At 31.1% G+C, this 16,871-nt stretch overlaps 1 protein-coding gene across 2 annotated transcripts in view; it reads right to left on the bottom strand.

The window, feature by feature from the left end:
• LOC149487514 (protein scarlet-like) overlaps nucleotides 1-16,871 on the bottom strand; it is a 57,408-nt gene that overhangs the window by 6,356 nt on the left and 34,181 nt on the right. The window contains exons 7-12 of one of the 2 annotated variants that reach the window (XM_089696121.1): nucleotides 15,159-15,369; nucleotides 14,455-14,483; nucleotides 13,646-13,751; nucleotides 11,940-12,170; nucleotides 8,817-8,952; nucleotides 5,211-5,762 (exon numbers count right to left, since the gene is read on the bottom strand). In XM_089696121.1, coding sequence (XP_089552247.1) covers nucleotides 5,374-5,762; nucleotides 8,817-8,952; nucleotides 11,940-12,170; nucleotides 13,646-13,751; nucleotides 14,455-14,483; nucleotides 15,159-15,369 — 1,102 coding nt within the window. In that variant the 3' untranslated portion in view covers nucleotides 5,211-5,373. Of the gene's footprint in view, nucleotides 1-5,210; nucleotides 5,763-8,816; nucleotides 8,953-11,939; nucleotides 12,171-13,645; nucleotides 13,752-14,454; nucleotides 14,484-15,158; nucleotides 15,370-16,871 lie in introns of those variants that run through there. The other variant, XM_089696120.1, reaches the window with a different exon arrangement.

Here is a 16,871-nt window from a genome sequence, read left to right as displayed (position 1 = left end):
GTGCTTAAAGAAGTTTCCCTTCAAAAATAATGTCAAGAAAGGACCAATGGCACCTACTTCATTTGGGGAAGAAAACGAAAATAAATTTGTTACTTCTATCAAAACAATGCAAGCTAAAGGCCTTGCTTTAACGATGGATGACGTGAGATAAATAGCTTACGAATTAGCCAAACAGTTAAATAAGAAGTAAATGCATAATTTCAACTACTTGAATGCGTCCTTATCCAAGACAGTGAGATATTATCTCCTAACTGCCTCTTTAATATGGATGAATCTGGATTACAGCTAAACAGTCGTACGGGACACGTGCTTGTTAAAACGATCACTTAAAACTACAAAATGGGACTAAAAAGTAATCGAAAGCCTATAATTGAGTTATGGCCATCTTACCTCTAGTGCCATGGCCATCACACCCGGACACCTCGGGAGAGATGGCCAATTGTGATTTTTAAAAAACTAAAATTAATAAGGTGATCAGATTAGAAATTATTACTTTTATGTTTAGAATATCATAGTTGAATCTTTAAAGTTTAAGAATAAATAAAAACAATCACAAAAACAAGAGTATTTCATTTCTGATAGAGCTTAGAAAAAACTATGGCCAACTACCCCGGACTTACCCTACCTACTAGGTAAGTGGCATATAAAATTGAATCACCTACCTACTCAATAATGTCTAGGTACTTAAAAAAAAACAGTTATAAAGTTTTATTTTGACCTTTGCACCTTTGTTTCAAACCAAAAACTCGACAAAAAACGTTACTCATGACATGATATTTAATGGACCTCAACGTAAATTCCATAGATAACTTCTTTGGACTTGTTTTATAAAATAACGCATAGGCGTTGCGTTATAAAATAATGCATAGGCATATGTTGATAGAAGAATTTTGTCATGTATAAACAAATAAATTATCTATTTTAGAATTTTTTGAAGTGAAAGCGACGATTTTGAATATTTCGAAAGTAGTTTCACTTCTGACTCACGCTCTTTTTTAATAATTAGGATTCAAAATGGTTATACACAGGTTTATTAATTATTAATAACAATTATTAATTATAAATAAATAGCTCGCTAGTAAAAATGCATTTTGTTACATATTATTTACACGAATAATATATATGTAGTTTCTATTTGAAATGAAATTACTCTACACTAAGAATTACTAACAATTAACAAATACCTACTAATTAGTTTGCTGCACATGCAAGAATTGTATCAATCAACAAAAGACAGCAATCACTCATCATTGTTGACAGTAAACAATCTTGTTAAATTATTACCGATTTTAATTCATCACGCTATATTTGTGACTAAAAGTCTACATAATTAAGCGACATAGCAACACAGAAAAATGCTCATAAATTAATTTATTATATTGTGGAGGCATTAACAGACATATTTTCCGATCAATGTATCTTAACTTTGGTTATCGTTACAGTTATCTAGGTTCAGTTAATTTATGATACCTCTATCCTCATCTTTATAAGAATAAAAAAAAACTATTGATTGGCACTTAAAAACATTTCACACAAGACATCGACGCTTCAAAATACCGCTCAGTAGTTTTTGTTCCACACGTGTGTCGATGTACTCCGAACCCATGACAACTGGTTATGTCAAAGCCATTAATTAGCCACATTTTGAGCTTGTTAAGGGAATTCGGTATATCGAGTTCACTTTCACAATTATTCAGTAACGGTACCTTTCCAAAATGTACCGAAACTTCTCAGGTGTTCCATCGAATTATAGTAATTGGGTCAATATCAATGCTTTAAATATATATGTGTGCCTTTATTAAGGTTCAGAATTATTAATTGTGGTTATTTGAACATGTACCAGTTGCAACTCTATTGTAACTGGTACATATTTGTCATTACAGATAATATCAGTGTTAACAGTTTTAAAAATGTTTTCGTCTTTTTGTGACAAATTTCTCGACGTTTCGCTTTATTTTTTTTCTAGTAACACTGAGTGTATGGCTCTGCTAATTGTTATAAAAATTAACACAAACTACACTTTATTTTCTACAGCTAGTAATTATTATTTCTGTTTAGTGGTTTTAAAAGTATTTTAAATGACGTGGTACGTGGTGCGTTAAATCACGCGTCGAGAGATATAGCGTGCGCACGATCATACCTTCATACTTTTAAACGATTTCATTGATATCTCGAATAACTTTTAATATTTTATTTAAGTTGCATGTAATAAAGTCCTTTGTTCAATACTTGGTTTATGGTTATTAATATTGGATATCTTTTTCTGGTCATTTTACTCGATATTATTATTTATTAGATACATCCTTTTGTAGATACATACCTAAAAATCTTACAAGATGAGGGAAAATCTTACAAAATGAGGGAAGCGGATATATTATTATATGGGCTGGTATATTTTACCTATTACATGCATTGAAATAAAAGCTATCTATATTATTGTGTATATTATTATATTTACCTAGACATAGAAAATATGTATATAATCCCTACTAATCTTATAAATGCGAAAGTAGCTCTGTCTGTCTGTCTCTCTGTCTGTCTGTTACGCTTTCCCACTTAAACCTCTCAACCGATTTTGATGAAATTTGGCACAGACAATCTTTAGACCCCGAGAAAGAACATAGGCTACCTTTTATCAAAACACCACGCGGGCGGAAGCTAGTTTTGTCATAATTCTCGGGCAGTGTATAGGAGCATATATAACGGGTGTGTAAATACTTTTTAGATAGATCCTAACACGATACCGTGCCTACTTTGAGTACTAGTAGTACACTAGTACTACTAGTACTCAAAATCTACCTTGTTCGTCATTATCAATATTAACCGGTTTTTTGAAAAATGTCCCTATTCTATAACTTGGCCAATGTCGGATATTATATTATGTTGCGATGAACTCTATAATTGCTAAACTATACTGTATTTCTAACTTTAATAGTTGAATTTACTAAATTTATTAAAATTATAAATCAATATTTGTTTATTTTACCTGTTTTTTGTATTTTTATTTATTCTCTTATTTATTTATAATTTACTTGATATATTTACTTTATTTTGACACACATATACACGCCAACACACACACACACACACACACACACACACACACACACACACACACACACACATTACTCATAAATTTAAAATTTTATATTTATTTAGTAATCATATTTGTATAATATGCTTGCACATACCATTTATATAACTAGCTCACTTTTCAAGTTTTTTGTTTTATTAAAGTTCAAATGACTCAGGGAGAAGCTGGTGCCTGTATATACATTATACAGGCTAGTTCTTCGAACTAAGCCTAAAACGGGTGCCACTTATACTTTTTACTTGTGAACAAAACTATATTGAATATGTCCATGTCTATGTCTATGAAAAGAATAAGAAATAAACGATATATTATTATTATAATTTCGTCACTTGCAAGAATGCTAAAATATTTAAACTAATTGAAATGAATTATCCGAGTATGTTATCTGCGTAATTATTTTAATAGTATGGCGCTATCATTGTTCATTACTTGCAGTGTTTGAGGACAAACATTAAATATAACATTTAGTTTGCACGCAAATAGAATTACATGAAATTTATTTATTTTTAGGACATAATTATTTATTATTAGGTATTTTAGGATTATTATATTATTGATAAATACGACCAAAAGGAATTAAGGTTTTGAGCGTATTTTAAACGTGATTTATAATCATTATATTATTTAACCCGTCGTCTTTAATCACTACATAGTATAAAACAAAGTCGCTTTCTCTGTCCCTATGTATGCTTAAATCTTTAAAACTACACAACGGATTTTAATGCGGTTTTTGAAGTGAAAACTTCTTTAGCGGCGTTGGGTATAAAATCTTAAACTCGCGTCAGGACACGTGGCCTGATCGAAAAAGCGTAAGACGGATTTTTTTAGCCCTTATATTCCATGCGTAAGACGGATACCATTCCAAAATATCAAACATGCTGAACGTTAATAATCAAGTTTTCACTTCTGCCGGCACTCCCGGAGTGCAACCCGTCTTTTTTTTAATAGATAGAGTGATTCAAGAGGAAGGTTTTAGTATATAATTTATTATGTTTTAGATAAAGCGGGGGAAGCCGCGGGTGGAAAGCTAGTTTCTAATAAAAGGTTATTCGCGTAAAAGAATACAGTAAACACGACATAATTCATACAGTCAGCTTTTAATAGACTTCGTAATATTTATTGTGTAATAAAACTATCAATTAGTATAACAGTGGTTTCTAGACAATTTATTATTTATTGATGATTAAAAATAATGGGTTCTACGTTATAACTCTAGGTAGAGATTGAATCATATGATTTAATAATTTAGTTTGGGATAATTTAGAAAACTTAGTTTTTCTTATATTTTAAGTAATAGAAACATTGCATTTTTAAACATTCGTCTGTCCATGTTTTTAGAAATCCCGAATAAATGTTTTGCGAGAAATGACAACATGATTTTCTCAGTTAGATAATAATCAATAAAAAATAGGTAACAATTTTAATTTAATATTGCTGTTATTCGGTATGCCAAAACTAGAGAAAAATCAATATTTGTTTAATCGCATTGAATCCGCTTTGAAATTACATGACCTATTTAAAAATTGAGCGATTACCTAACATAAGCTATATTTTTTATCCCACAAGATTAATAATTTATTTAGTACGTCATCATGGTTATAGTATGATTCGAATTTAGGCAAAACTTGTATTAATCCTTTAGTCAAATAAACACCTGTGTACGTACATAGCTACTATAACAAAACCTGTTTTCATGGTAATCCGACAGCTTTGTAGCCGTTTGGTCCAATTCCTGTTTTTTTTTTTCTATAACTCTCCATAATTTTGGTACATAACATAATATTATATGGGTATTTGATTCAAGGACTTAGCTAATATCGAGTAAAATCACCGAAATTCATGTATAAATAAATTCCTAAATCTTTATTACAGGACTTGACCTATATTCAAAATTTCGCTTTTAATTTTATAATGTGCTTTACAGAAAGTGAAAGTTTTATTTTTGCAGTGCTATAGAAACTTGTAAAAGATGATTTGAGTGTATACTACCAAAATCTTGCATGTGCATTTAGCAAAACTAATTCTATAAACTGTGTAACTACTTTTGATATACCTAGCATCAACTATCTACTAGCGAAACTAGAGGAAGGAACACAAAGGTAATCAAACAAAAACACAAAAGCATTATTTTATTATAAAACAGTGCGTAGAAAATATTAACTTGCAGTTTTAAATTCGTTTATTAATACAACATACAAACTTAACCTATGAACAATGATGTTGGACAACTAACAAAAAATAGAGGTTCTGAGTATTATCGAATAGCCTTTACGTTAAAACTAATAAATGGGCGTTCCTCTGCTCCTCTTAATGACCATAAGGAAAGCTATAATGTGCGCCAAGCAGTACATGGTTGCCAAACTAGTGCAGTTCCTCCAGAAGTGTTCCGCTGCGAAGCCGAATTTCCTCAATACATCTGGGCCTGTCTTGATGCAGGGCACGCCTTTGATGTTCACGCAGTTGATGGTTTCTATCGAGTTCCATTGAATGATAGATATGGATTCGACGCCGTAATAGAAGCCAGAGACGTATTTGAGCCAAGAGAAGTAGGGCGACACGCTAGCCAGGTTCAGATAAATGCCAGAAAACATGGTCCCGATTAGATCGAAAGGTACGGACACGAGTGCAGCGGTCTCCATTCTGTCGAACACGGCCGATAGGAATGAACCTGTGAAGGGATAGATATGTAGGTGCATAACATACAAGAGATCCCTAGATTCACAGTTGCAATCATAGATTGCTAAAGCCAATCAGTGTTTTCGAAAATTTGGTATAAGGGTACAAGCGTTATGACGTCATAGAACTATTTTACATCTATAAATTGCAGAATACAATTTTGCTAGTTCTATAGCATCATGCTCATAATTGGGGAGTAACTTTACTCTCAAATTCCCTAAAAGAGTATTCCAAAAAAGGGAGTTATACATTAAAATATTGTATTATTTCGGTAAATTTTGACTGTGAATCACAGGCTGAATGATTGTGCTGTGAAAACTGTATCGTGCAGTGCGAAGCGTGCAGTTGTAATGTGTATACAGTATGAACAATTGCGGAAGGCATGACATATGATGATGTGGATGATTAGCAAGTATAAATGTTTTATAAACAACGTAGCATGAAGTGATATTATATACAATATTGATTTATTATTGACCAGAATTTAAACAGCAGTTTAATGAATTTTGTCGTTAAACAAAATATTAATGCTATTATTTCGTTCGTGAAAACTTATGAGCTTTTAGATTTGCCAACCGAACAAAGAAATATTTAACAATAATTTTCTTACCGAATTTGGTAACTCAAAATTATTTCAAGGAATATTAACCCGCCATTGGTGACGTGAATTTGACTTACAGCGTTGGTGACCCCGGTCTCACGCACCGGGGTTTTTGACTACGAGTTTATCTGTAATTTACGGTTCATGCTACTTTTCATTGGGATAGATATAAAATTTGATCTTTTATTGTCAATAAAACATAGGTATTTAATAAATCAAATCTCTTTTATTAGCATAAGACGACATCTTTGAAATAACTAAAATTGTCAAGTATTTTTACAAAGTTTTTTTAAAACTCAAAAATAAAGCATCAATCTTAATTATTTAACCGTAAAATAAGGCTTAGTCAGTCTTATGACACTGAAAACATAAAATGAAGTAACATAAATGGTAATACTTCGACCAAAAAAAAAAATATACAATACTAAAATCACTCATCTTCAACAGCCAAACAACTAGAGCAAGTTATTGGTACTACGTGCGATCTGGTTCGAAATTATCTGGTTCGAAGCCACTTCCAGATTCACTTTCCGATGACGTTTGTAATCTGTCCTCATCAGATACTGCTTCTTGCAAAAGAGCCTCGAGACGACACTGATTACTTTCGTAAGACATGCTGAAACAGTGTTCACAATTTGAACAAAAACACGGAATTTCTTGTAAAATATCGATCAAATCTAGCAAAACGCTTACTAATAATAGAATTATATGATTAAACTATAAATTACAACAATAGCTTTATCAAAATAAGTAAAATAAAAAAAATACACAATAACCATTTTACTTACTTAGTTGGTGACGCCGGTCTCACGCACCGGGTTGGGGCCAAAACTCAGTAACGTGCGCCCGCGTCGCTGTCGTGGGGTAGGGGTAGGGTAGGGGGCGCGAAATTAGGCAGCTACTCGAAACCACAGTGCAATTCGATAAACGGTGACAAAAATATTTGGGTTTCTTTAACTGCCCGGTCTCACAGACATATGAGGTCACCAATGGCGGGTTAAAGATAATTTACAAAACATTTTAATTAAAAAGTAGCAATTTAAGATGGCATCCCTAATCATTCTGTCATTATAATGAAAAAGTTATTTACATTTTGGATAAATAATGAAAAATGATGATGATAATATGTACAATATTATTTTTTATTTTCTTTGGAGAATTATCACAATATTTATATTTTCCGCCATTTTCATGCATTAGTTACGCGTGTGGAAAGGCATGTGTTATTTAAACTACAAAAATATATTATTTATTTACTAACCCCTTGTTACCTCAAGTTTTATAACCATTATTTTTGTTTTACGAATAATATTTTATCTTACAAGTATATAAACATTTGTAAATAGTTATTATATTATTCACTGTCATATGTTTTACTACAACCTGTAGTTAAAACTTCTTGAAAGTTTATGTTACCATAGTCTATATTTTTACAAGTCGTAAATATTATAAAAATAAATACAATCTACTAATATAATGTTAATATTACGCAAATTGGTGAGGTTAGTTTCTTATGGTCTTACAACAAAACAATTTAAACACAGTCTAACTTTAAACCAGGGATCTGTCACTTTAATAGTTGTCTATGTGAAATACGACAAAACCAGATTAAAGAGAACCCGCGCTTAAAGTTAAACCCTGGCTAAAGTTTTTTGTGGTAGGACAGTTAAAATCTAACTTATTATTAGGGCATAAGCCTACACCCTATACACATTTTGCCTGCATCCAACAATAATCGGAACTTAAATCTAACAGGCAGTATTTACTAAAACCGGTATCTTAGCCGGTATTCGGAGTATGGTCCCTTTTTTTGGTTAGGGTTTTTGGCGGTCAACTAATTGGTTGTGAAACCGTCGGCTCCTTTTGATTAAACATTCGTTATTTGTACAATTTCATAATCAAATTTTACGATGTTTTATTCTCAGGAAATTAACATAGCGTATCTATTTGAATAATACACAAAATAAAGTCAACAATAGACCTTTTCTATATAACGAAATCTTCTGTTACTGTATTGATTTTTAAGCTTTTAACAGGCCTTGAATAGCTTTAAGTCATGTATCAAGCCTATAACTGACAGTAAATAATGATAGGTTTCAACTGCATGACGACTTGTTGATATTTTACCATAAAATATGTTACTTACTGTCCTTCCAGCTCATTATTTTGTTAAATAAAACTTATTTAAATACATAATATATAATATATCATGTGATTTTTAAGAGAAGTTGACAAACGTCGGGATTCGAAGTCAGTTATATCACACATCTATGCGTGTCTATGTGTAAAAAATCAAGTGTTAGAGAAACACTTAAAAAATCAATTTATAGTATACGTCGATTTAATGATGATATGATACTACCTTAAATGTCTACTATACTGTTCTATGATGGCCTGTGACCACTTCAACATGTAAAATACAACTAAATAATCCAAAATATTTACCGTAAGCGTTCGCGTAGTTCGCACAGAGTACGCAAACGAAACAGAAGCCAATCCAATTGGTGAAGCCTCCTTGCAGACCAGCTATAAGGAACACCAGGCTCACGAAGCATATGGGTTCTACTACGGCTCGAGGAATCTGTAAAAAATGGACTTTAATATATCCTTTTAGGTATTTTGGACACGCCGTCGCTTCGCATGCTTCGCCTTCGCGGATTTACAATCCCTACTAATATTATTAATGCGAAAGTAGCTCTGTCTGTCTGTCTGTGACGCTTTCCCGCTTAAACCTCTCAACTGATTTTGATGAATTTGGAACAGACAATCTTTAAACCCTGAGAAAGAACATAGGCTACCTATTATCAAAACACCACGCGGGCGAAGCCGCAGGCGGAAATTAGTGGTTATATATTTACTATAGAGTTTTCTTGAAGGCAGGATAGAGTGATTCGCTTCGCTTCGTAATATTCATATTATGTATAGGATTAGAAATATATATTAATAAAAATTTTAGTATTTGAATGCTATAAAATAAAAATATATATACATCAAGCATTAAGTTTCTTTTCAAAATAGAGTTGAATGACGAAGCAAAATCTCTGCTAATTTTAAGCAAATTATTCCTCCAAAATCGACGAAATACCTATACAATAAGTATTATAAAAGAAACTAAAAATAGAACAGACAACATGCGAATACAAGACACTACTCTAATCACCATCATTTTCATATTACACAACTTTGCGTCATACATTTGAGTTCTCAGAAGTCTCTAACAATTACAGCCTTGTTTATATTATCTGTTAAATACGCTAATAGTTAAATTATGATTTATTCCGTCCATTGATACGTTTTACAAACAAATGTATGCATATAATTAAGTTATTAAGATAAGAATTCAACGCGGTTGTATATCAAAATGTATATCTTGATTTAAACTGATTGTCACTGTCGGTTTAGTCAGTTGTGTATAATTAAATATGAATAAATTAACCTAATGAATGATATAAATTCATAGAGAATTCACATTTTATGAAATTTTATATGTACATGTATTGTTTTGGATTATGAAATTTTAAATAATATAATAGTATTAAAATAGTATAATTGTCTGCCCCAAACTGATTAACATACATTCATGGAATGTGTGATTTCATTCATTCCATTATGTGTGATCGAAGTTATCATCATCATATTATTACCCCAAAATATCGTATATATACAATTTATACGTACAAAAGGTAAAAGTTGTACATTAACTTAATCAAATAAATATACATATAAATCCCATCGACAGGTTTAAAATAACCGTAAATAAACTGTTCTAAACCAATCTAATACATATAACTTACTAAGTAAGGCCTATCTCCTCTTGATAAATAAGTACTTAATTAATTCAGAATTTATGTGGGACATTTGAAGATTATTCAATTACGAGATTTACATTTTTATTATCACATAAACCTGATGGGAATGATAGACGTCACCACATTATGTAATACATATATATGTATTGTATACTAGCTGTGCCCCGCGGTTTTACCCTGTTGGTTTAAGTGTGATGGACGATAGTATACGCTTATTTGGCTTATTTCCTTTTTTACAGTCACCGAAATGATTAATTTCCCATCTTCATTTGACAATATTTCTGGTAACCTGTTTATGGGTATATAGGTACCTATGTAGCCTTCTTGAATAAATGGGCTATCTAACACCGAAAGAAGTTTTCAAATCGGAAAAGTAATTCGTGAGATTAGCGCGTTCAAACAAACAAACAAACAAACAAACTCCTCAGCTGTATAATATAGTCAAAAACACATTGCAATTATTGATCTGGATTTTAAATGTGTTTAGTATTATTTTATATTAGGTGACTACAAAATTAATTACACAAGTTTTTGCAAACCTCTTATGTTGTTTCTATACCATTAGGATAATGAATTATATGCAAGTGAGTTTTTACATTTATTACTAATTGACTTCCGTGACATCGTGTTACAAAAATAAATATTGAGATATTTATGAGAGAGATTTGAGAGCTACTTTTACAAATAATCAAACGCAGAACTGATACGTGCATACTTGATACCGGAAAAAAAATAATATAATGTTGCAAGCAAAGCAAGATACTCCCAATAGTTTAAATTTGTCCAGTCGTTGCAGAGATCTGCCAGAAGAAAGTTAAAAACTATAGTGTAACTTTAGTTAGTCTCTGGCTTATTTCCTTTTTTACAGTCACCGAAATGATTAATTTCACATCTTCATTTGACAATTTTTCTGGTTTTTACATTAACCTAATGGGTTCACCACTTAAAATGCATTATTTTTTACTAAATGGAAAGTAATGAAAACAAACTAGTGAAGGGAGTAATTAAAAAAAGTTTTAACATACTTAAACGAAGATAACTTAATGCATTTTTAATTGGGACCTGTTTAAGCTATTATAATTTGAAAGTTTAACTTGACCAATTTACACCTTGACAAGCAATTTTGAATTTTTTTATGATTCATATCATTTATTATAATATTTTATACCTAGGTACTTACATATATTAATTGTTCTAATGACCTTTATAAGCACTATACCACAGACTATACTCTCATTTTAACTCACTCAAAATACTCGACGAATCTTGATAGAATTTCAAGTAACAAAAAATAACTATTTTACATAACTTCTACAAAGTGTCAATTAACACTTAAATGTTCACAAATATGTATAAATATTAAACACAAAACTCAAAGATATGTTTATATAAAACTAGCTTCGCCCGCTTTGCTAAGGTGAAGGTTGCCCGGCAGAGATGGCTTTGAGCCATAAGGCCGCTATTTGTACATTTTGAATGGTTTTGTTGTACTTATAAGACTTTTGTATTTTATAAGACTTTTGTACAATAAAGAGTAAATAAATAAATAAATAAATAAATAAAACCTAATAAATTATATACTAAAACATTATTCTTGAATCACTCTATAAAAAACCGCATCAAAATCCGTTGCGTTATTTTAAAGATTAAAGCATACAAAGGGATATAGGGACAGAGAAAGCGACTATGTTTTATACTATGTAACGATAACATAAAATATAAAAAAATATATATAATATGTAATATAGATAAAACTTACCCAAAATATCATTTTCGATACATAATACGGGAGCGGGGCGTACAGTCCACTAGCAGTTTCCCTCAACAGTATAGGTACTTCTTGTGGAAACGTGATGAAGACCGCATATATGAAGAGGAATATCGTCTCCGTTATCGTGAGGTATAACAGACCCTCCGCGTTCTGTATGTCCCTCTGGTCGAGTTCCGTGAAGTGACCCATGTAGGGTATCGATATAATGAGCCCCACGAACTGTTTGGAAATTTATTATATTAAATAATAAATATTATAGGACATTATTACACAAATCGACCACACACGACCCACAGTAAGTTTAAGGCTTGTGTTGTGGGTACTAGGCGACGATAAATATAATATCTAATAAATACATATATAGATAATAACACCCAGACCCAAGAACAAATAATTGAGTTCATCACACAAATATTTGCCCTGACCGGGGATCGAACCCGGGACCGTCGGCTCAGTAGGCAGTTACTTTACCACTGCGCCAACCGCGTAGTCAAAAGGATGTATATTGTTAAAGACCGGCTTCTTCAATATACATATGGTGAAGAAGCTGGGAATGTGGGAATATTTTCGCAGAAACCTATGTGTATAGTATGGGTAATGAAAAAGTGGCTTTTGAAAATTTATGACATTGTTTCATTGAAGAAGCTTGCTTGTTATGTGTGATGAGTTTTTGTTAGAAGAATTTGGAGTGTACAGTCTGCGTAATGAATGCTCTTTGAAACATGCATGGTATATTTGTGAGTGTAGATGAAATTTATACAAAGTTGACTACACAATTTATGAAAAGCACTATTTAAAGGAAATTATTGCAATGAGTTATTATTTTCGAAAATGAAATTAAAATTAATAACGGTATAAAAAAAATTGCAAATAGAAAAAAAATATTAACAAATTAATACATTCTTGAATAATGTTTCTTGACAGTTAAAGTTATAAATGTTATAATAAATCATATTTATGTGACATATAACTTGGCTAGAATATTGATAAATATTGAATACTAATGAAGGTTACTTTGTAACTTAACCAAGAGTGGATAGTTATGTTCTAAACATTGTTGCAAGTTCAATTTCAAGTTTAAACTTCATTATTTTGTATCAATAAAGTATATTATAAACACTGCAATTCTATCTGTGTGTTGTAAGTTCTCACACCTAGCCGAGCGGATAATATGATATCTGTAGATAATTATATATGTAAAGTGTAATATATATGTCGCAGGCAAATTGTATTATTTCGCCGTTTACAAAAGCTCGGCATTTTGTAATATGTCGAGAATTCGTAATCAGAAATTTTTCGTTTGGATAAGGGGGTGGGTTAGGTTAGGTTCGTGTTTTTAAAACTACACAGAAATAGGAGCCCCACTTCGTGGGGCTCCGTCGGCTCGCGACCGTCTTTTTCTAGGATTTTGGAAAAAGTAAACATTTTATAAAATGCCGAGCATTTGTAAACGGCGAGATTATACAATTTGCCTGCGACATATTATACAGATATAGACGTAGGTATATAAATAAACTATTATTTTATTATCCTGTGTATTTGAGCATTTCACTCATGAGCGACGTGTACCATTGCCATGTAATATCATAATTTCGAAAAAAATAATATTAGAAAAAGAAAGGTAGACATTGATATGGGGTATATATAAGACATACATTTGAAATACAATCTAAATCAAATCAAAGATATCTTACCATTAGAAGCAAAAATTCAGCTATGTATATAGATTTGTTGTGCTTTATGCATATAATATTTCTCCATAACAACCAGTAGAATTGGACGAAATAGTTTACTTTGACTCTGCAATAAAAATATTTTGTTAGATATGTTTGTTACACCTACGAAACAGCGTCGTAAAATTTTATTTCACTGTTAGTAGCCTTGTAGGTTTTAGATACATGACATTAAAATATTTTAAATGCTATAAAATGAGAAAGATAAGGCCTCGAGACAAATGGCAGAAACGCTTAGGAATAGAATCCGCTATCGATACAAAATGACATAATCTGATGACGTTTTACGCTAAGGATTCGGACACTTTCCAAGGACGACGACGATCACGAACATAATTTTCATCCAGCCGAAATTTGTGTGTGAACGGACCATTACCAAAATGTCATAATGTCAATAATTTGCGATAGCAGTTTCTGCCATTTGTCTAAGGCCAAGGAACTGAATATAATTGTCAACTTTACTTTAAATATTTTATGAAACTCGGTAAACAAACAAAAACTTTTTTCTCACAATATTATGAGAATATCATATATAATTCAATTACGTTAACTGTTTTGAAAGCAAATTTATTTGATGACAGCTCAATTAGGGTATTTAAAAACCTGTTTTTCAATTAAAAATAATGAAATCTAGTAGTTTTTATAGCGGATGTATATCCAATAAAAATCCAAATAGCCTAATGTGTCAAGAAATAACAGAACTAAATTAAAAATAATGGACATTTACCTGACGATATTAATTTATTATTAACAAATAAAACAATACTCACAGAGTTAGGTACCGCTCGAAGTATAAATTCTAAAATAAAAATAAAACTATTAAATTAAAATACATAAAAACAAAAGACATCTAAATTAATTTAAATAAACAACCAATAACTAAACTAAAATGTATTAAATTCAAACTTTAGCATTTACAAGATCGGAAACGAGAACAAATGTTTATATTCAGGAAAGTGCGATAAGCTTATTGTAAAAACGATTTGTTACAAACGCAAAGAATTCAATAACCGCAACATAATATAATTTAAAAGTCGGTCAAGTGCGGAATTGATTTTTATATTTATTTGCTTGTATCTTTGTGTTTATTTTTATTTCAAAATGCTTCTGCACTTATCTTTTTTACAGATCGATTTTTTAACAGCAAGTGACGAACATAATGTATTATGGCAACAAAATTACATTTAATTTGCAAGAATTATTGAACTATTGGCTCTGTGTGAGCCATCTTTCTTCTTTATACATATTTATTTTACATATATCTTTCAGGTACCTTTCGAGCATTATAGAGAGAAAAATCAACGGAATATTAGAACAAACCATGTTATATTTTTATGCAGTTATAAGGTCTCAAATAAACTTACAACAAAACCACATGATAAACCTGATACTTAATAAAACCAATTTATAAGTCATATTTTCTAGTATCTGCCGAACTATCTTTGTTCTACCAACATAACCTAAAATAACGTACCTTTTCATCAGAATTCCCGTTAAAATATTCCAGTTCATCCTTAACATCGCCCACTCTGCTCTCAATAGCAGCTGCTATATCAGACCGCTGGTACTCATTGCAAATTCTACGGATCCTCTCGTGACTTTCCATCTCCTTGTCCGTCTGTACTCCTAGTAGCGACACGTAGTATTCTGCTGCGTTGAAACCCACTGGGCATTTGTAGTTCAGCCTAGAAGGTTGTTTTGTTTAGGTACTAGTTAAAAAAAGTATGTGCTAAACTAGGCTATAATTAATCTGTGAAACAAATTTTATACTAAACCATTCAGCTATGGAATAGTTACAAACATACATACAAACATTCTTACAAACTTTCACATGTATAATATAGAAGGTTCCAGAAAACCCGCTGAAGTCATTTGAAACACTTCTGACGTAAAAATTTTGAGATATATTATAAACTTTAATAATGTTGCCAAAAGTCTTGTTTTGGCGGCGAACAGTATGATAATAAAGATAACATTATGTTCAACATATTAAAACTGTTTAACAACACAATAAAAATAAAAACTGCAATATAAATAAAAACCTTACAAGCATTCAGCTCTTTGGTAAAATTTTTATTATTGTGGCATGAAAGGACAATCATTTGGTCTTTAATACGGACATTTATTTGTACGACAACTTGGAAACATGCTCAAACAATCATAACACGAACAGGGTAGAACTAAAGAATATTATTAAACATGAGTCCTATCTAGAATTGTAATTTTACTGTCATGTTCGCAGCTTTATAAGTGGCAAACAAATTAAGAGTCCGCTACACGATCAAGTAACTTGAAGGCAACATTCAAGAACATTTCCTTTTATTAGTTATTGACGTTATTTAGTGCTGAGTTTTGAATCCTGGGTTAAAACTTTCGTTGAATATCGTATAAACAATTGTTTAAAAATGAGTTTGCCCATCTTTTGACAGTTAACTGGTAACATTTTTAGATTATTAGGATAAGTTTTAAAAACGATAAATCAAAGATTGAAAATTCAACTCTAAATAAACAAGCATTAAATCTAAGCGATACAGACAAAACGATGACTTATTAGTAATTACCTAGGTTCTTCCTTTAATGCAAATATTATGATATCACGAATATTAGGAGTGGGCGAAAACCTAGCATTATTAAAGAAACTTGAACGTCTATATGCTCTATAACCTTTTTACACCTCGCTCTAAAACTTCTAGAAATTATTTGCAAGAATATAACCATCTTGTAATACATTCATGGATCTGTTAACATATTAATGACGTGTTGAGTCCTATTTTACATGCGATAGAAGTTCATTTTGTTTTAATGGCAATCTTTTATTGAGAAACACAAGCATTTATACGAGAAAAGCGTAAAAACAAAGAAATGAATTTATATTTGCATAATGTTAACTGAAACTTGTATAGCAGTAAATAATGGATAGTTTTATTGGTAGCAAGATACTCGTATAAGTATATTGAGACTTTATGCAAATGGCTTCTATTTCTAGGATTTACCTGAAGGAATAAAAGAAGGTTCTCTTGTTAAATTAACATTATTTTAGAATCCAAAAAATCTAAAATTTTTCAGCAGAAAAAATGTAATTTACAAATGGCAAATATTATTCTTATTTTTCGATATTGCTGCGGATTATAATTAACAAATTGAAAAATAAATTAGTATTTAAATTATGACATATTAAAGGCTTATT

Source organism: Colias philodice, chromosome 6 (assembly GCF_061535455.1).
Source record: "Colias philodice isolate Cphi_HAF_F1 chromosome 6, ilColPhil1 Martin Lab GWU primary, whole genome shotgun sequence".
Lineage (NCBI taxonomy): Eukaryota > Metazoa > Arthropoda > Insecta > Lepidoptera > Pieridae > Colias > Colias philodice.
This window is presented reverse-complemented; position numbering and strand designations above follow the sequence as displayed.